Here is a 19996-nt window from a genome sequence, read left to right on the forward strand (position 1 = left end):
TTACCCTTTCATCTGTTCTCTTTTTGAAATAATGTCTGACTACAAGGCGTGATATACAGTATAATCCTCGTGGGTCTGCCTTAACACTTTCTGTACTCAAGTCAACAATTGTTAGCATCTTAGCATTCTACATATATCGCATTGGGATTTAACTTCCCTGCCTCGAAAAGACACATTCCCAATATTAACACAGTGGGTTTACTCAGGTACTGCGGCTGTTAACACAGTTAGCATTTTAATTAGCACTCTTAATTTAAAATTGTTTTAGACGCCTCACGACCACTTTTTGAACCCGATGTATTTAGATTGTGTGCAGGTAACAGTGTAGACGACGACAATCGTCCACACCGTTGTCACCTATATCACTCTCAAAGTCATAAATGTGACTTGACACGACCACGACCCTCCATAAAATGTCACTTTGCAAGATAGTTGTTCTTACGTGTGATGCAAATGCAAAGACAGAAGAGATAGTTGATTGTGTTACTTCTTCCTCTCTGCAAGTCGGCCCCACGCCCTTGAAAAGTGTGGGCCGGCCTCGTAAAGACGAGGAGGGAGATAAACGCGCAGACAGACAAACAGCCTCACTTCCTCAGAAGGTGATCATTTCCCCCATCATGACTGGATCTATTCTCCTGATCCTGGCCATTCTCATGGGGGGCGGTGCTGTGCTCTCAGGTACTGTAAGCTCTCTACCATAAATAGGAAATGTATTTGATTGTTGTTGTACAATAAAACTGATGGATGTGCCGAGAGTCGAATGGTTCTGTTTGCAGCAATTAGTTAAATAGAATATAACATGAACAGAACTACAGAGCACCAACCTCACCTTAAAGCCAAATAATCCTAATATGGATTTGCACCAACTTGCTTGGTTGAGGTAATAACACGAATCTGAGTTCAATGATCAGCTCAAAATGCAAAAAAGATTACAGTGAAATTATAGTAATACTAATAATTACAATGCTAATAATTAAAAAGCCTAAACAACATGACAATATGTATAGAAGTTAGAAGTCTTTTTTGTTTTATTCCCATGGTATTGAATCGATTGCAACTGGACTGTTCAGGTTGTCGTAAATGACGCTTCACCTCTCATTCGAGCTGGCTTCATCAGTTTGTGCTCAAAGACTAGGTAGGACAGCTCTAGTCTGACAGCATTGTTTTTCTGGGTAGAGGATAAATACTTTGAAGCCTGTGCCAGCCCCTCAGACTGGAGCTGTTCTATCTAGTCAGACTCAAGCTGTCCTACCTAGTGTTTTTAATTGTTATTATTTATTTATTTTACAAATTGTTTAACTTCAAACTTCAAACTCATTTTTTATTTACATTTTTTTTCTAATTTTAGACGCCGTCAGCCTTGACATCCAAAACGATGAGCAGGTGCAGGTAGTATAAATGCCATTTATGACGTTTTGTTATGTTATGCTATGCTATGTACAGTGTATGTCTCTAATGTGTACAATATGTTACAGATAGAAAGCTACATGCCATTTCTCTGCTCACCATCACCACTTTCTCCACTCTCTACTACTTCCTCCTCAGGTATGCCGCTGTTACTGCATATAATATCTACCGGTATGCAGTATACAGCAGGGGTCCCCAACCACCGGTCCGTGGGAAACCTTTTAGGCGCATTGATAAAAAAAAAAATACACAAAAAAACCGACATTTGTAAATAACTAAATAAAATTTTAAGTAAATGCACAGCAATTTTGGAAATATGGGCCACTATTTTATTAAAAAAAATAACATAGTTTGAAGTTTTTGCATGTTTATGTTGTTTTTTTGCGAGTGTCCCACTTTGTTTGACAGTCCATGAACGCACCATCGTACGTACGCTAGCCTTCTCCCACTCAGCACAGATTGTCAACTATACTGTATTTTTATCTTTTTTTTCACTTCATATTTGCTCCCAAATGCTGATACTCTGTGGGAATGCATAAAGGTAAAGTCTGATGACGTTATCGAGTGCTAATGTGTATATTTGTTGTGTGCACAGTTACAAGTTAATTCATGCTAGCACACTGCCTGTTACCACACACATCAAGCAGCGGCGCTATAATCTTCTCTCTGAAAAACAAACTCCAAGCTTATAGTGGTGGATGGTGGGTCTGTATTCACTTTGTGCTTTTAATTTGATGTTGTTCCTGTCGTAGTTTTAAACAATACATACTAAATCCGCGGAGATTTGTGGGACCACGCGGCGGGCCGTGGGTCCAAAAAGGTTGGGGACCACTGGTATACAGTATATACCGCGGTATACAATATAATCCAGTTTTAAATGTCTTTCATTTTCCTTCTGTATTAGTTCACGCTGTCCGCCCTGCCGATATCTCAGTGTTGTATTCCCTGAGCACATCGCTGTCTGGCAGGTAGACACACGGTACTCTAGTGGATGTGTTTGCGTTAAAGCCTCACTGACAGCTTCCTGTATCTTTTACCTGCAGGAACGTAACATCCAGGCTAGCCAGTCAGGTGGCCGGTAAGGGAAAACTTTCACTTCATGCGCAGTATCACTTATAAAGTAGGTTGGACAGTTCAAATAATCAACGAAACATATAAAAGCAAAATATTAATTATAATTATTATTAATAAACTATACATAATTAGAATATTACATTATTAATTGTAAGTATATTTATTATTTAATAATTAATACAATTAATAATTATAATTGATCATTTCTTTTTCTTATATATATATATTATAAATGAAAAATCTTTTAAAATATTTTTTATATTTTTAATTTAAACAAGGAAAAAAAAGTTATTTTAATATACGTTAAATCACTGTAAACCTGTAATTTGTGGACGTTAGTATCTCTGTTTCCATTCATGTTGTCAGTGCATATTATCCATGAAAAACTGATGAGTAACTCAAAGAATCCTTATTTGATATATATATTTGGTATATAATTAAGTGGCCTGATGTTTTCTGTGTAGCTCTAAGCAATAGCTAACACTAACGCTTGATATTTGACTTATCATGGATAGAACTGCTGTCAATTTTTAACCCTGAAGTGATCACTGGGAATGGGGACGCATCACTGCAACCCAGGTACACACACACACACACACACACACACACGCCATGACATCATGAGTGAAGTTAATGTGTTGCAGGAGTTTGCTGCAGGAAGTGGAGGAGCTATCTTTTTCTCTGTCACATCAGGTATGCATTGACCCTTGCAGGACACCATACAGTATTTCCTCATACAGTATACAAGTATTGAAGGGGGGGTACTAGTAGCATTCATTTATTAGGGCCCTAAAGCATTTTTTGTAATCATTTTTTGGCATAGTTCCCCCATGGATAAATGATGACACTTTATCAAAAGTGCAATACTGTATGTATTATGATGGATATTTATGAATATTGCATATTTTTATCCAGAAAAGATGCTTAATAATGCTTGTGTGTCTTTTGCAGGCGTCAGACTGGAAGTTAGTGCTGCTGTTTGTCTCCACAGATCACCTGTGCGCATGCTCACCACACGTAGGAATGCTTTTGCTCGCTCCACAGCTGCGCTAAAATGTTAAAATATAATAAAAGCCGAATAAGCGTTGTTTATTTTGTTTTGCAAGGTTGATGATGAGGTCGGCGCTGTTGCGCGGGAGGTAGAAGCAGCTCTGGGGATGTTACAAGAACAGGTATTGGTCCTTTTTGTTCAGTCTGAGTACATACATAGTAATAACATAACAATCGCTGAAAATAATAATGCTCCAACACGGTTTGTGAGGTACAATATGTTGACAATATGTTTATTTTTATGGTTGTAGTTTGCAGCGAGGCTCTTTCGAATAGTTTGACCCACTCATGTATCTAATTAGTGTAGCCAAAATGTTAGGAACAGCTCTCAGTACGACGCAATGTGTACATCACTGCAAACTACAGCTACAATCATGAACATTTACTTTTATAAATTTGTGGTGTAACTAATGAAGCGCCTGGCATGTGTATATTTTGTCATTAAACGGGGATGTCCGAAGCCCGGCCCCGGTGGCCAGTTGCGGCCCACAGTTCATTTTTTTGTTGGCCCGCGGCATATTTAAAAAATAAAATAAAATAAAAAAATCAAAACTTAGCCTGCATCACAACATTATAGGGGCACACTGAAAAACTTTTTAAAAATTAGAAAACTAAACAACTTTTCAAAAAAAAATTATAGAAGTCAGTTATCTTCCATCATAATTACCTTTAATTGACTAATAAATTAAATTAATTTAATTATTTGTTATACATATTTTTTTATGTTATATTAGAAAAGTTTAAATTAAAAAAACTGACTGTCCAAAAAAAAAATCCATGAAAAGATGTATTGGCCTAAATAATATTGATATAGTATCTAGATGATGAAGTAAATTCAAATACATTTTGGATGAAAAAAATGTGTAAAATGAATTGCCTCTATTTTGTAACGGCTTAGCACATCTTGACCTACATTGGGATGGTTTTACCGCGTTTTATGAACAGAAATCGGAAGAATATCTGCAGCCCTTGGTGTCAAGAACGACTTAAGGCCGGGCATGGATCCCAAGATGCAGAGTGAGACACCAAAAAAGTTCAAAGAATATTTTTATTACCAAAAAACACTCCGCAGGAGGAAAAAGGGCAATACAACAAAAAACATAAAAGACAAAAATGTAACTAAAAGGTGTGGTAAAGCCAAAAACTAAACTAGGATGTAGGATGCTGCAGGAGAAACTGGCAGGCGCTGCTGGGAACCAAGCAGGAAAAACAACTAGAGCGTAAACAGAAAAATACCACTGCTGGAAAAACACCAAGCAGGGAGCAAGAGTACTTACAAAGGGCGACCAGAAAGCTGTGAAAAAGGGAATAACATGAGACCGGAGTCAGTGAGCAGGTAAGCATGGGTGCAATCTGGCAACAAGGTAACGCAGGCCTGGAGTATACTGTAAGTAGCACAGGCAGTAATTGTCAACAGGTGTGTTTCTCCCGGCTCCGCCTCTGCAGAAGGAGTGCACTGGAAGAGAGTGGCAGACAGGCGGCAGTGCAGGGCACCACACTTGGTGTAAAATATTTGGACACCCCTGTTATGATATGACTTTTTTTTCTGTATTGTGACAGTTGCATCACGCATTAGTCCATGTTGTGGTGTGGAGTTCAAATCAACACAGGGACAAGTGAGTGCTTTGCTTGGAAAATCACTAAAAAATACAAATGTGACATGGACAGTCAAGCCTGTGATGTATTTTTTGCTCTCGTAGCATGTGCGTAGCAGCTAAACACTCAAACCGTCGACTGTGTGAGGCCACTCTTGTGCAAAAAATGCAGGTAAAGAACCTTTCCTTGTTGCGTTATTTGGATTTTTTGGAGTTTTTCACTAAACGGGCCTTCTTGTCAGGATTCCTTGGATGGTGTGTTGGCACATTCAAAGTGGCACCGAATGAACTTCACGGCTCTGCTGCAGCCGCTACCACTTATCCTGGAGCACACCTCAGTAAGTACATCATGGAGGGAGTCTAAAATACCACATAACGACCGCTGAGCTATTCTTACATGTTTCTATTTAGGAGGACACCTTGTCTGACGTAAGCAAACTGGCTGTGCAGCTGTGGGCAAGCATGGTAAGCGAATTCGAGGTGTGTTCACAAGAGTCACCATCCTGCCGCGTTACATGTGTAGCCACATCCTGAGGGGCTATTATACTTCATCCTGTTCCAACTTGTACACTTTCCGCTCTTTACGTTGAACTCATTTTGTACTTGGCCGCATAAAGTTGAGCTCAAAGCAAAAGTAAAACATCGTAACAATGAAACTTTATTGTCTTATGTGGTAGATTAGATCAAAGAAAAAAAGATTTAAAGATTAACAGAATGATGGCAACATTGTGACTTTCTCCACTTTTGCTCTTTGAAATTGTGTAATCACCGCCCGTCTCCAGCTTCAGCCGTCTCCCAGTCCAGCAGAGGTCAGCACTTGTCCGACACAGGTTGGTATGGTCCACACATGTCCTTAACAAAAAAACAAATACTCAAAAACTACCCAAACTAATATTACTGTTGAACGTTATGATGTGTCAGGTGACTTTTCTTGTTCCCAGGAACGACCTTACCTGAGGACAAAGGTCAATTCACCCAACAACAGACAGGAAGTGAATAACATCACAGCTACTTTGCAAACAGACCAGGTGATTAAGTCCGTTTAAAATGAGTTGTTAATAATAAAGTATTAAGATTAAATAAGGTGTTTATTAAGACTGTTATTTAACAGTGTTATTATATTTATTATTGATGTATGTATTATTTGTTATTTTGCTCTTGCATTTATATTGTTTTGTTATGGATTATAATTATTCAAATGTATTAATATATTTTAGTATTTACTGATTTCATATTTTTCTTTATTGTATTGCTATTTATTACCGTTGTTAAAATACAATAATGATATATTATATCTACTTTAATATTTATTTATTTAAGTTTTGCATTTATTACACTGTTCTATTTATATTTTTATTGTTATGTATTATAATTTACATATTAGAATAATATATTCAACTATATCTATATTAAACTACTGTACATTTTTAATAAAAAATATGGTATTGGTATGCATTATAATTATTAAAATATAATAATTATTATAATTAATGTTTAAATAATTATTAATATATTTCTCTTGTATTTATATTGTATTACTATATATTATAATTATTAAAGTATAATAATAAAATATAAATACAAATATAATTATTTATTTTTTATGTGTTATAAACATACTGTAGTAGATTTATGTATTTAATATTTTTATTTATTGCCCTAATGTTATTACATTGTTCACATTTATATTATGTATTATAATTATTAAAATATTATAGTAATATATTTGATTTTAAATTAATTTATTTAAGATTTGTATTTATTTCCTTGTTGTATTTATGTTGTATTATGTACTATAATTATTAAAATATAATATGATATATAATAACAATAACAATTGTTTTTTAAAATACCAAAACTGTAATACAACTGTATGCATATGAATGACAACCAATGATTAATTCAATGTTAACATATTCTGTATCTGAGGTATGAATATTCCAATCATAGTGTACATAATGTAAATATAATGTAATATACAGTAAGTACAACAGTGAAAAAAGTGATGAAAATAAAATAATGAAAAAAGAGTTATTAATAACAAAATTACAAAATAGATACAAGTATACATAATATATAACACACACGTAGGCAGGCGACCCCCCTCCTTTTGTTTTAATTTTTCCCAATTTTGTCCTAACTTTTTGCCTGTAGCTCATGTTTTTACTGCATGTATAAATATGAGCGTTCTTCAGGTCATGGGAACTGAGATACCCTGCACAGACCGCCATCCATCTCCAACAGCACCAAACTCGGGTACGTCAAAAGTCCAACATGATGATTGAAACCAACTTTACGCGAGCGACTGCATTGCTTTGATTCTTGTGTGCAGTTCATGAGCTCAGACCTGCAGATGTCAAGGTGGTGGCAGCAGTGGGCGACTCTCTGACAGTCAGTGTCTGCCACTCTGTACTCATCTATTTCCCGGCTAATCAATATATCGACAAACGTCTGGCTGATCCATTTCCGCCTGTTTTGCATATTGTGGCGTTGTCGGCAGGCAGGCAATGGCGTGGGTGCAAAGTCGGACAACCTGCTGTTGGTCATCAACGAGTACAGAGGACTGTCATGGAGGTAACAGGAACGTTTAAAAATGTGTTTAATATTTTGTCATGTTCACCTTTATGCGTTTATTTCTCACCTTTTCAGCATTGGCGGTGATGAAAACATTACCACAGTCACCACTCTGCCAAGTATGTATTCAGACCTTTTTATTTTTAAACCTTTTAAATTTTTAAATTAATTGAAGATGTGTGACAAACTTGTATCCCAAAATGTAATAAAAAAACGAATATGAATAGAATATCTAATGATGTACTTACCTAATGTAATCTGCTTGCGTCTGTGCACCGTGCAGACATCCTGAGGGAGTTCAACCCTTCTCTGACGGGTTTCTCTCAGGGAATAAGCAAGGCTGACTCTCCTGGAGCCTTTCTCAACCAGGCAGTAGCCGGAGCCAAGAGTGGGTCAGTCATCCTCACGTCCTACTTTCACTTTGTAATAACTTTATTTTACTCTCACTACTTTGCGAGCCTTACTGCACATATCCCACCTAAATCCATTCGTTTTCTATACCGCTTATCCTAATTATCCCAGCTGACTTCGGGCGAGAGGCGGGGTACACCCTGGCCTGGTCGCCAGTCAATCGCAGGGCACATATAGACAAACAATCATTCACTCTCACATTCATACCTATGGACAATTTTGACAATTTTTTTGGAATGTGGGAGGAAAGCGCAGTACCCGGAGATGCCCAACGGAGATTCGAACCCAGGTCTTCCCGATCTCCTGACTGTGTGGCCAACATGCTAACCGTGAGACCATCCCAATTAAATGTTGCTCCTATTTAAAAGCTACATTTTGATATATTTATTTTTCATTTTATGAAAAAGCAAAATATGTTATAGAACATTAGCCACACTGTTGGGATATTAAAACACCAAACACCACTATTGGCTCCCATTCAAGAGTCCAAGAGCTTATTGAACTGTTCTGTTTTTACAGTGACGTGGTGCAACAAGTGCGCACCCTAGTGGCCAAAATGAAAAATGACACGGTAATCTAAGTCCTATACAAGAGCTTAAGAAGTAATGCTAGCAATAATAATTGTCATGTTGATTGCAGAGAATTGATTTCCACAAGGACTGGAAAGTGATCACCATGTTTATTGGCGGCAATGACATATGTGACTTCTGCACAGACAGCGTGAGCATTCAATATTTTTTTGCAACTAAAACACGGCTTTGCTATGAATGTGGACTCTTGAAACTTATTTTTCTCCTTAGGTGTTTTTCTCACCAAGGAATGTGGCCGGCCGTATCCGTCAAGCTCTGGATATACTCCATGACGAAGTATGGCCGGCTCTCACAAAAACCTTTGATTTGCAGGTTTACGAGCTCTTTTTCCCTTCCGTGAAGGTGCCACGTGCGCTGGTCAACCTGGTAGAGCTGTTGAACATTATACCGCTGCGTGATCTGCATAAAGATTACACTCTAGGCTGCCCCACCTGGTTTGTCAGGTCTGCAGTGATTGCCGTTATACATCACTTTGTTACTGCAATGAATGTCAAGTTGCATGTTTTTATGTTGCAGAATAGTTTGCCCCTGCGTACTGAAGCCAAATGATGGTTCAGCAGAACTCCAGAAGGTCAACGAATACAGTAGAGCCTATCAGGTACATCATTAATCCATTCCAGAAGGAAGTGAATGAATAACGGGTTCGCTTCATTGTGAAGTGCTTTGGGTTCCTTGGAAAGCGATATATAAAATCAAATCCATTATTATCATCTCACCAAAGCCAATTTTTCCTTTTGTTTCGGCACCATTTTATTAACGTATTTCTTCCATAACCAGTTTTATATAAAATATTAGATTATATTAGAAGGACGTTGACTTGCTTTTGTTTTCCCAGCATGCAATGCGAGAGCTGGTCGACTCGGGGCGTTATGACACGCACGCCAACTTCACTGTAGTACTGCAGCCTTTCTTCAGAGAGGTTTTCCTTCCTACTTTGGAGGTAAGAGAAGGCGCACGTCCAAATGTCCTCTCCCACACTCATGCGTTCTTTGAAGGACGGAAGGCCAGATCGCTCCTACTTTACACCTGACTGTTTTCACCTGAGCCAGAGAGCTCACACTCTAATGGCTCGAGCCCTGTGGAATAACATGGTAGGCAGTCGCAGTGGAAACGCGCACGTATGGTTTAATGTTTCCTCACAAAGCACTCATCTTTCATGACGTTGTAGTTGGAGCCAGTGGGAAACAAGACGTTCACTCAAGACTTCATGGCTGGGGTTGATTTAAAGTGTCCCTCTGAGGTGGAATGCTTGATAACACTCATTTGTTGGCGCAGATGTACCTAAATTCTTGTCTCAGTGCCACTTTTTGTCTCCACCAGGCTGCTCCATTCTTTAGAACGGCGGTCAACAGCAACTACACCTTTCCGGGACCTCCGCCAACTCCTCCTCCAGTGACGGTCGGTTGTCTGTATTTCTTATTTATGCTGAACTTCATCTTTGTTTTAAAAAAAAGTATTTCGTGGTTTTCTAGAACTGGGGCAGCGACTTCTCCTGTCTTAACACGCATCCATCTGACTCTGTGCCTGCTTCAGGTAAAACTCAAGGCTGCTTAAATAGCTCCTTTCACACAGACAGTCTAGTCTGCCGCATCAGAGCCGTACTCGTAGGTCCAGCCCATGTCTTTTATACAGAACCCAGCAAAGTGGGATATTGTTGCATGTCTGTTGGCTTTCACAAAGCCGCACGACAACCTGGAATCGATGTCAGCGCCATTCTTTGTTGTTTTATACTGAACCATGACATGGAAAAACGGGGGCTTTTACAGAGAGTGTGATAGGGGCTTCCGATACGGTAGAAAATTGCCGGGTCGACTTCATACTTCCATTCTATGTTGGTGCTTTTTATATAGAACAGCAACAGAGAAAGGTAAAAAAAAAAAATTGTCGGCATTTACTGGCAGTGTGAAAGGACTTCTGACACTTGGCGGAAAATTACTGGGTCAGCTTCAACCCCTATTTCAGTTTCAGTGTACAGAAACTACAGAAAACTTACATGGAAAGGCCGAAAACAGTCAATGAAACATTGGCAGTGTGAAAGGGGCTTCTGGGACGACCTACCAAGATGGAAAATTGCCGGTTCGACTTCATACCTCCCTTGCATGTCGGTGCTTTTTACATAGAACAGTGACAGGGAAAATGGTTAAAAAAAAAAAGGTCGGCATTTGCAGACAGTGTAAAAGGGACTTCTGACATGGTGGAAAAATTGCTGGGGTGACTCCAACTCCTATTTCAGTGTCAGTGCCATTTCTACAGAAAGTGACACGGAAGGTCAGGGAAACATGAAGTATGAAAGGGGTTTATGATTCTATTTCTCAAGGTAGAAAAGGGCCTGGCTGGTGCCTTTTATACAAAATATTCACTTGGGGGGAAAAAGTCTGAAAAAAGGCAGCTTTTTCAGGCAGTGTGGAAGAGGCCTTTGAAGGCATAAAATGACCAGGTTGACTTCATCCCCCATTCTGTCGGTGGCATTTATGAAGAACAGTGACACTGAAAAAAGAAGGGAAAAGGTGACGTTTACAAAGTGTGAAAAGAGCTTCTGATTCTACCTTACTTAAAGTTACAAAAATGCGTGGTCACCTTAACTGTTCACTGTCTCTGCTGTTTGTACAAAAAAGCGACAAGGAACAAATTTTGCTTTCACGGACAGTGTGAAAGGGGCTGCAGGTACCAAATCAGATGGTGGAAAATGGCTGGATCAGTGACTTTTATACAAAAAAATTGACATGGAAAAATGTCAACTTGTACAGATAGTATGAAATATCTGGGCCAGTGCCTTTTTATACAAAAAGTAACACAGTAAGAACTTTTTCTGACAGTGTGACGGTGCTTCCGCTACTATCACTAAAGGTGGAACATTCCTGAGTGAATACTTTGTATACAGAACAATGACATGGAAAAAAGGCCGCATTTCCAGAAGTCAACTTGTGAAAGGGGCTTCAAATGATTTGACTTGCGTGTTATGTTAGCTCACAGGGTACGACCAGCAGACATCAAGGTGGTGGCCGCTTTGGGAGACTCGGTCACAGTAAGTTTGCATAAAAACAAACAACATTTCGTACAAGATGAGGACTAAACAAAAAGTTTTCTTTGTGTCGAGACTGGCTTTGGCGCTAAGGCAAAGAATCTTCTCCAGCTAAGAACAGAGTACAGAGGAGTATCATGGAGGTAAGATATGACAATGAATTGCATTTCATGGTTTTTAGTTCACTACTTGTTTGTTTCACAGCATTGGAGGAGATAAAACTCTTGATACTGTCACCACGTTAGCCAGTAAGGATGTAATGTACATTGATGCCACTAGGGGGCATGATTGACGCTTAAAAAACAAACAAACACGCTTACTATTCCAGACATTCTCAGGAAGTTTAATCCAAACCTTAAGGGAGCGTCAAAGGGTCAAGGAAAAAGGAGGAGCGGCTTCAACATGTCTGTGGGAGGAGCCAAAGCCTCGTGAGTTTGATTAAATAGATGTTATTTGTTATATACTCATTAAAATAATGAGTCTTAAACGCAGGGGAATCCCGGAGCAAGTCAGGCGCCTGATTGACAAAATGAAAAACGACACTGTGAGTTTCCTATGTGACATCAAAAATTATTTTCAAATGTCAAAATAATAATGATGATTTAGGAGTTCAATTGAAACAAAGGGAACAATTAAAGGCTCAGGAAGTTTCTGCAGTTCATTTGATGACACGAGTAGTTAATGATATTCAACTGTTTGACAATTTTTCACATTTTGTAAGGTTTTTATTATCTGTAAGCTGTATTCATACACAAATATTAAGTACACTAATGTATAAGTGATTCTATAGAATATAACAGGTTCATTTTTTGAATTGAACTACTGAAATAAATTAACTTTTCAAAGATTTTCCCATTTACCAAGATGCTCTGTTTTTTTGTTTTTTTACCTTCGCAATGGAAACAGACCGTGGATTTTGAGAACGACTGGAAGCTGGTGACCCTCTTCATTGGAGGCAATGACCTGTGTCAGTACTGTAACGACCGGGTGAGTTGTTCTTAAAAGTCCACATCGACCCCTTTCACACAGCCTGTAAGAAACCTCAAGATTCAGGATTTCTGCGTGAAAGAGGTTCCTGAAATGGTGTGTGTGTACTTTTCAGCACAGCAGGGCGGAAGAACTGCATTTCGGGTGTTATACTTGAAACCCCTGTCTTGGCATTGCAGAACGTCCTTACACATTTTTTCATGTCGATATGCTGTATCAGGCCTAAGTGCGTCCCGGCGGCTATTGACGGCCCGCTGCACATTCTTTAACAGGAACACTTAAAAAAAAAAAAAAAAAAAAAGGAAAAATAAGTAATTTCTTAGTATAAAAAAAAATGCGTTGCTTTTTGAAAATATTGTGGGAGGGAATAAATTCATATTACAAGAAGAAAATGTACAAAGATTATTTGAGATGAAGAGTAAACCCAAAATCTTAAGAGAAAAAAATCATATTCAAATGAGGAAAAAAAAATCACAATTTTACAAGAATAAATTCAATGAGGACAAATGTTATTTTAGTAGCATTAAATTTAAGTATTAAAAACAATAAGTAATTTATTTAGAATTCGTAATATTATGAGAAATTAACAACAAAGTTTGTCATTTGTGGAAAATTAGGTTGGAGGAAAATGTACAATATGTGAATAAAGTCATTATATTACGAGAAATAAATCCCCCAAATTATGTAAGAACAAAGTAAAAATGAACAAAAAAGCCTGACGAGGTGGAGGAAAAACAAAAATGTGCAAAAATAAATATTAAAAAAAGAAAAAAAAGGAATAGAAATTATATGTGACATATATGAGTATTCACGACTATGACATAATGAAAGACAAAATATGTATGATGTATGTTAAATGTTATAGCTTGCCTTAATGTCTGGATTGTGCTGAACGATTTGATGTTGGAATTGTTAGAATTGGTTGAAAAATGTTCAAGTAGTGGAGTAATTAAGATCAAAGGAAATTACAGTCATTAAGATCAAAGGAATAGTGGGAATGTTGCGAATTTGGAATTTTTGGGTAAGGGTTAGTACTTGAGTACTAGGGTTATTACGTGAAGTAACTGAGTAATTAAGATCAAAGGAATATCCTTAAATGAATTTGTTTTCTGGAAAAATGGGAATTTGGGGGAAAATTTGAATTTTTTAAATGTGAAAAATAGATATCCTTAATTGTGCTGAACGATTTGATGTTGGAATTGTTTGGAAAATGTTGAAGTAGTAATTAAGTAATAGTAAGTAGTAATTAAGATCTTTTGATGCGACACTTCTGCAGGGAGGATCTCCGTGTAGTTTAATGGCCTCCTCTTCAAGAGTTGTCCAAATGATATCAGTCTCCAAACAGGGCAAGGCAGCCTGGGGGAACAATGGAGCTTTGTGAAGCGCCGTGTAAAATGCTTTTATTGTGTCAGTGGGACGTGAGCAGACATGGCGTCCTTTGAATGGACGCATTCTGTTCTGTCCTGCTCGTCCTCCACTTCTTCCTCCCTGCTTCTCCTCTCATTCAGCAGGCTTGTTGCACAGTGATCGACCTTGTTTGTTGCATAACAACACACAAGTCAACACACACTTACACGCTTCAGTGCATGTACTGTATCAATCAGATGCTTTTATTGATAATGGTGTTCAAGATTTTCATGGGGGTCCATCCTCAGGGCTCCAGAATAACTTTTTTTTTTACTAGGAGCACAGTGACCCCTAACTTAACATTTTTGGAAAGTTATGGGCGCACACTGAAATCGACTTGCAAAGTAAATATTCACGTTTTCCTCTCATTGTCACTGAACTACTGATAAATATCCACCCGGTTTCTGCCCCTAGCTTCTGGAAGGCGTCATTATTGGCATTATATATGTACATCCTAGGTTCCCAAAGTGGGGTATGCGTACCCCAAGGGGTATTCCAGTTGTAATAGGGGGTACGTGAATAAAAATGAAAAACAATTAGCGCTTACCACTCACAATTGCAAGTGCGCCTGAACGCTTCACGGCGCAAGGCGAACAAAGCAGAAAGGAGACACTGCACAAAGTTGGTAATTTCTCTGTGTGCAAAATGTGTAAACAAAGATGGTAGAATAGTCGAACTTCAATGCGAGTAAACGTGTGCGATCACATACGCTAGCATCGATAGGCTTACACTGTGACAAGCTGTTGTTAATAGCTGTTGTTGTTCATAGACTATTTTTCATTCTCACTGTAATAAGGGACGTCCTTTGTTAACTCAATATGGGACACGTACTTTTGTCTGGTCCCACATAGGCGAGTAGATGGAAAATTCACTCACAATGTCTCATATTTTAGTCGGAAAATGCGACCATTTAGAGCATTAGAGCCGTAACAGAGCTGTGCTGTGTAGCTGTGTGAAAGGGTGCACACAGTTCAATCAATCAATACCCACTTTGTTGTTGCAGCCTCTTTTACACAGAGATCCTGTAAAATTGCATTTATCCACCTTTGCCTTTTGCACAAAACCCAATGAAATGGGATACTGTCAGTAACTGTGTTCGCTTTCATGTGCATCTTCACTACCTCTAAAAGGTGGAAAATTGCCGGGCCAATGTCGGTGCAGTTGTAGTTGAAGACTGGCACAATTACTCCAAATGTTTTTGCACAAATATGATGTTTTTTTTTCTCCTAACTAAAGGCCTCCTTGTCACCTCAGAACTTCAGCCACCACATGATGACAAGTTTGGATATGCTCTACAAAGAGGTGAGCTCATGCAATCTTGCATGTACTTCCCGTCTTTTCCCGGGAAGTACATAATAGTGATGGGAAACTCGACTCCTTTCACTGACTCTGGTTCTTATGAGTCACTCACTGAAATAAATCAGTTACTTGATTCACTCATTGCAAAGCACAAGCGCAGAAACACATACATGCGTAACAAGTTTAGCAGTCCAGCTGTAGCTGCTCAGCGAGCACCTCTGAGTCTGTGTAACTCGAGTCTTCATCGAGTCTCAATGAGTGTGTGAAACTCGAGTCTTTGAGTGCCTGTGAGTCAGTGAGACTCAAGTTTTCATGGAGCACCCGTGACTCAGTGAAACTCAAGTCTTTGTCGAATACCAATGACTTGTGACTCAGTGAAACTCAAGTCTTTGTCGAATACCAATGACCTGCGACTCAGTAAAACTCAAGTCTTTGTCGAATACCAATGAGTCAGTGAACTTTAGTCTTTGTCAGTTACCTGTCCGTCAGTGAAATTTCAGTTTTCATGGAGTACCGTGACTCAGTGAAACTACACTCTTCGTCAAGTACCGGTGAGTCAGTGAAATTCAAGTCTTTGTCTAGTACCTGTGAGTCAGTGATACTCGAGTTTCTGTGGAGTACCCATGACTCAGTGAAACTAGTTTCCATGGAATACCCGTGACTCAGTTAAACTCGAATCTTTATCTGATACCGGAGTCAATGAACCTCAAGTCTTCGTAGAGTTCTCCTGAGTCAGTGAAACTCGAGTCTTTGTCGAGCACCTGTGATGCAGCTCGTGTAAGCAGTAGGAAGTAAGTGAACGAGTTAACCGAGACAGCCACCCCTGAGTCCATATTCAGTAAAAAAAAGTTGCGAGTTTTGAACGACTCGTTCATGACACGCACATCTCTAGTCCATGTTGCAATGCATACATTGTACATTCTGTAGGTTCCCAGGACCATCGTAAACATTCTGGAGATCCTGCAGATTGAAAGCCTGCGTAGGATCAAGAGGGATAGCCTCGGGTGCAACGTGTTACAACCGTATGTTCATTGTTTATTGTTCTATCCGGTACTTTGCATCATCTTTCAATAGTCACATGTTTTTTAAACCATTTTACCTTCAGGTTGGGGTGCCCGTGCTTCGTGCTGCCGAGTGACGACTCGCTGGAGCTGGCTGAGGTCAAGAGGATCAATCGGGAAGTGCAGGTTAGAAGGCTTCAACTGTGAAAATAAATCGTAGAGATAGGTATTTGCGGTACGGCAGGAACCGTACCATTTTCAATTTGTTGTGGGGGAATGGTTCCCCTGCAAACTCTAAAAGTGGCGTATATGGTCACGCTTTTTATTTGTTTTTTTCTTTGTGACGAACATTCTGTTGTTCGGCTTTCATTATTGTCAGTATGGCCATATTGTACTGAGCAGCCATCTTTTTTCTTTGTGTATTTTTTCTAAAAATATATTTCAGGACAAAGCTTGGTGTTGTTATTAGTATCAACATTTCAGCTTGTGGTTTTCACATTCTGCGTTTTTGCGCTATTTTTCCTATTTTTGTTGTTCTTTTTGGTTTGATTTTATTTCTACATCGTGCTGTGGCCCAATAAAAGACAAGCCACGGGCCGCACTTTGGACACCGCTGGTGTAGTGCTTTTGTCATGACCGCGACATCAGTGGACCAGGACTTGATGAGCTGGTCGACATAAACGGGTTGTCGACACAAACAGTACCAACTTAAGTGGGTTTCATTGTGTAACAGTTTCAGTTGTCCTGTCAGGGCAGATTTCTTTGATGCACGCTGGTAATGGAGTCTAGCTAATGAGCAGTCTTTTCCAGATGGAGACAGAGAATTTGGCCCACAGCAGTCGCTATGACAACAGGGAAGACTTTGCTGTGGTGGTGCAGCCCTTTTTTAAAAACTCCATCCTTCCTTTGAATGCCGTAAGCCATCACACACACTTATTTAGCACTGAGACTAACCATTGACACACTTACGCCTTTCTGTCGCTTACTTCTCCAGGATGGCAGACCTGACGTCACCTACTTCTCAGAGGACTGTTTCCACTTCAGTGAGAGGGGACATGCCGACATGGCTGTGGCCATGTGGAATAACATGGTAAGGTCTGGCGAGGTGGATGATGCGGAAGCCCTTGGAAAGGATGAGTTTGCCCTGCAGCCTCACCACAAACTGGGGGAAATCCAGAAGAACTTCTGTCGAAAAGCAGTCTGATTTCTTTAAATTCTTCTGTTTCTGTTCTTCTGTTCCTTTTTACAAGTGTAAAAAGTTAACCACTTTTATTAAATTATGTTATAAACTCGCATTGCTATTAGGGAGACAAACTATGATTTGATTTGTTTTAATTGTCACAAAACTAACATTTTAGCATTCTTTTATTATATTAAACTTAATTAATGATATAAATTAGTTACCGCCGTTAACGTGTTATTTTTGACTGCCCTAATTACTATTGATGTTCAATTCCTGATGTGTCAGCCATATTGTGCTGAGCAGCCTTGTCAAATCACTCATTAGCTGTGTTCCGGACCCAAAGTATGTTATCATATTTCAGTGTATTTTCTTTTGTGCCTGATATGCGAGACAACAAAAACATTTTTCAGTTCCATAAATATCTTGATGCAATATATTGATATAACGTGCTGTCATCGCTCTATCATGATGCTGTCGTCAGCAGTGGCAAAATATCGCATCAATAGGATATCGCCTTTTACGCTGCGATTCCGAACCTTACCGTATGTAAAAATTGTGTGCTCACCATTTAACTGATGACTGTCTTTTGTGAGCGATGTTGACCAACTGTCACCATGTTGTACTGAGCATTCAGGTCAGGGAAGCGGATTTGTAGCCTTTTGTGCCTACGCAACCGCTTCCTGTTCTATGTTTATCATCACACTCACACTCTTTGCCATTACCGGCATCACGGAGCCAAGGAAAAAGCATAAAATGAGTAGAATGTGTCTTTACAGGTGTATTTTGGGTGGATTTTTAGATGTTTTTTGACTTGAGTGTTCCACTGTAATGCAAATGTGTTTTTTTCCCCAAGATGGAGCCGGTGGGCAAAAAGAAGACATACAATCATTTCACAAACGCCAGAAATAGGATCAGGTGTCCCACAGAGGTATGAAACAAGAAGTTCATCATTCACATACTGTCATTTGTTAAGCTTGTATACTTATTTCCAATGTATATCGTAGGAGCATCCTTACATTTTCACAAAGGTCAACAGCTTGCCCAGTGTAGACCCCACCACCTCAACCACCACCTCAACTACCACCTCAACCACCACCTCAACCACCACCACCACCACATCACCATCAACTCACAGCACGGCATTTCCCGTCACGCCGCCATCTTGCCCCGGGGATGTCCCGGTGTGGCTGGCTGCAGTGCTGGCTGTCAGCGCTCTCCTCATTGGCTGGGGCCTTACCTGGCTGTTGCTCACCTGCAATGCCAAGAGGAGGAAGAGGCGGATGAACACAACTACAGTGGAGATGAAGAGCTCCTTGTTTTAACCATGAAACGCACCACTTGATAGACAATAGACCTTTAAAATGGAGCGTTATCATGTCTGGAAAGGCAGATTTTGAATAGAGTGGTTTTACTGGATCTCAGGAAGATGGTGCAGGTGCACGTCGTAATTGTACTTGTCTCCAATTGTTTGTTTGTTGTCGTCGTATATATCTTGATATTACACTACAGTAACATGAAGCCAATCAAATGCAGGTACTGTTCAACATGCCGCAGCACCCAATTTCGCTGTCATGTAATTATTTTTATTTTAATTAAATGTTAAAAAAATATTTTTTACAAATTCTATATTATCATGTTAAAATTATTAAAATGTTGTAGCTGGTCTAACAACTACAGTAATTGAATTACCCCATCAAGACAAATGAAAACATTGCAAATTGTGTAAATAAAATACACATTTTACATCATGCTAAACCATTATTTACATTGGTTTTATTGTACATTATCCTAATTTACTTGGATTATATAACAATGATACTCTCTTGGTGTACATATAAGTACATATATTAATAGGTTACATATAATAATAAAGATTGCCTGGCAATTACATTTTCTCTGTAATGTGTCAAATTCATATTTGTGGACATCTTGAATAAATCATTTGATATCAACACTGAAACGTCTTAAGAGTCCTACTTATTTATTGGTGTTTTTATTAAACAGTTGCGATTTTTACACATTTTTTTTCCAAAGGATTATATATATATATATATATATATATATATATATATATATATATATATATATACAGCATATTTAAATCATTATTTATGATTATTTATTCGTCGTTATTAGTTATTAGTGTCAACATTTCAACTTTTTTTTATTTACATCGTGCCATTTTGCTCTATTTTTCCCATATTTGCTGTTTAAAAAAACCAACTTATTTTACAATGTGCTGCGGGGCACAAATGGCCCCCTTGCCGCACTTCAGACAGGCTGTTAGTCTACTATGTGGATTATAAATAGAATAAAAGAAAAAGAAACCCAAAAGCCCACAGAAGCTAAAAAGGAGAGGAGTGGTAGTCCCTTATGTAGCGGGGGTCTCCGAAAAA

The 19996-nt window shown here is 38.8% G+C and overlaps 1 protein-coding gene across 5 annotated transcripts; it reads left to right on the plus strand.

Annotated features, from left to right (window-relative positions):
* The first annotated feature begins 579 nt into the window (after positions 1 to 579).
* plb1 (phospholipase B1) lies at positions 580 to 19517 on the plus strand. 5 transcript variants are annotated; one of them, XM_054797250.1, is made up of 43 exons: positions 580 to 678; positions 1349 to 1389; positions 1476 to 1545; positions 2312 to 2375; positions 2451 to 2485; positions 2997 to 3060; positions 3126 to 3174; positions 3433 to 3498; positions 3588 to 3653; positions 5092 to 5147; positions 5232 to 5298; positions 5369 to 5464; positions 5538 to 5606; positions 5909 to 5956; positions 6068 to 6154; positions 7322 to 7382; positions 7459 to 7517; positions 7627 to 7700; positions 7776 to 7819; positions 7984 to 8092; positions 8631 to 8682; positions 8751 to 8831; positions 8912 to 8977; positions 9044 to 9144; positions 9218 to 9299; positions 9537 to 9641; positions 9697 to 9792; positions 9870 to 9941; positions 10022 to 10099; positions 10174 to 10234; positions 11668 to 11726; positions 11799 to 11866; positions 11928 to 11971; positions 12052 to 12151; positions 12216 to 12267; positions 12630 to 12710; positions 15354 to 15419; positions 16344 to 16438; positions 16522 to 16603; positions 17228 to 17332; positions 17412 to 17507; positions 18454 to 18528; positions 18605 to 19517. In XM_054797250.1, the coding sequence occupies exons 1-43, from the start codon at positions 618 to 620 to the stop codon at positions 18920 to 18922; spliced, it is 3321 nt and encodes a 1106-aa protein (XP_054653225.1). In that variant the 5' UTR covers positions 580 to 617; the 3' UTR covers positions 18923 to 19517. The 5 variants fall into 5 exon arrangements, with proteins under 5 accessions (XP_054653225.1, XP_054653226.1, XP_054653229.1 ...); XM_054797251.1 differs by having other exon boundaries at positions 5538 to 5591; XM_054797254.1 differs by lacking the exons at positions 17412 to 17507; positions 18454 to 18528; positions 18605 to 19517 and adding an exon at positions 17002 to 17129 and having other exon boundaries at positions 17228 to 17287.
* The last annotated feature ends 479 nt before the right edge of the window (positions 19518 to 19996 follow it).

Source organism: Dunckerocampus dactyliophorus, chromosome 13 (genome assembly GCF_027744805.1).
Source record: "Dunckerocampus dactyliophorus isolate RoL2022-P2 chromosome 13, RoL_Ddac_1.1, whole genome shotgun sequence".
NCBI classification, from domain to species: domain Eukaryota; kingdom Metazoa; phylum Chordata; class Actinopteri; order Syngnathiformes; family Syngnathidae; genus Dunckerocampus; species Dunckerocampus dactyliophorus.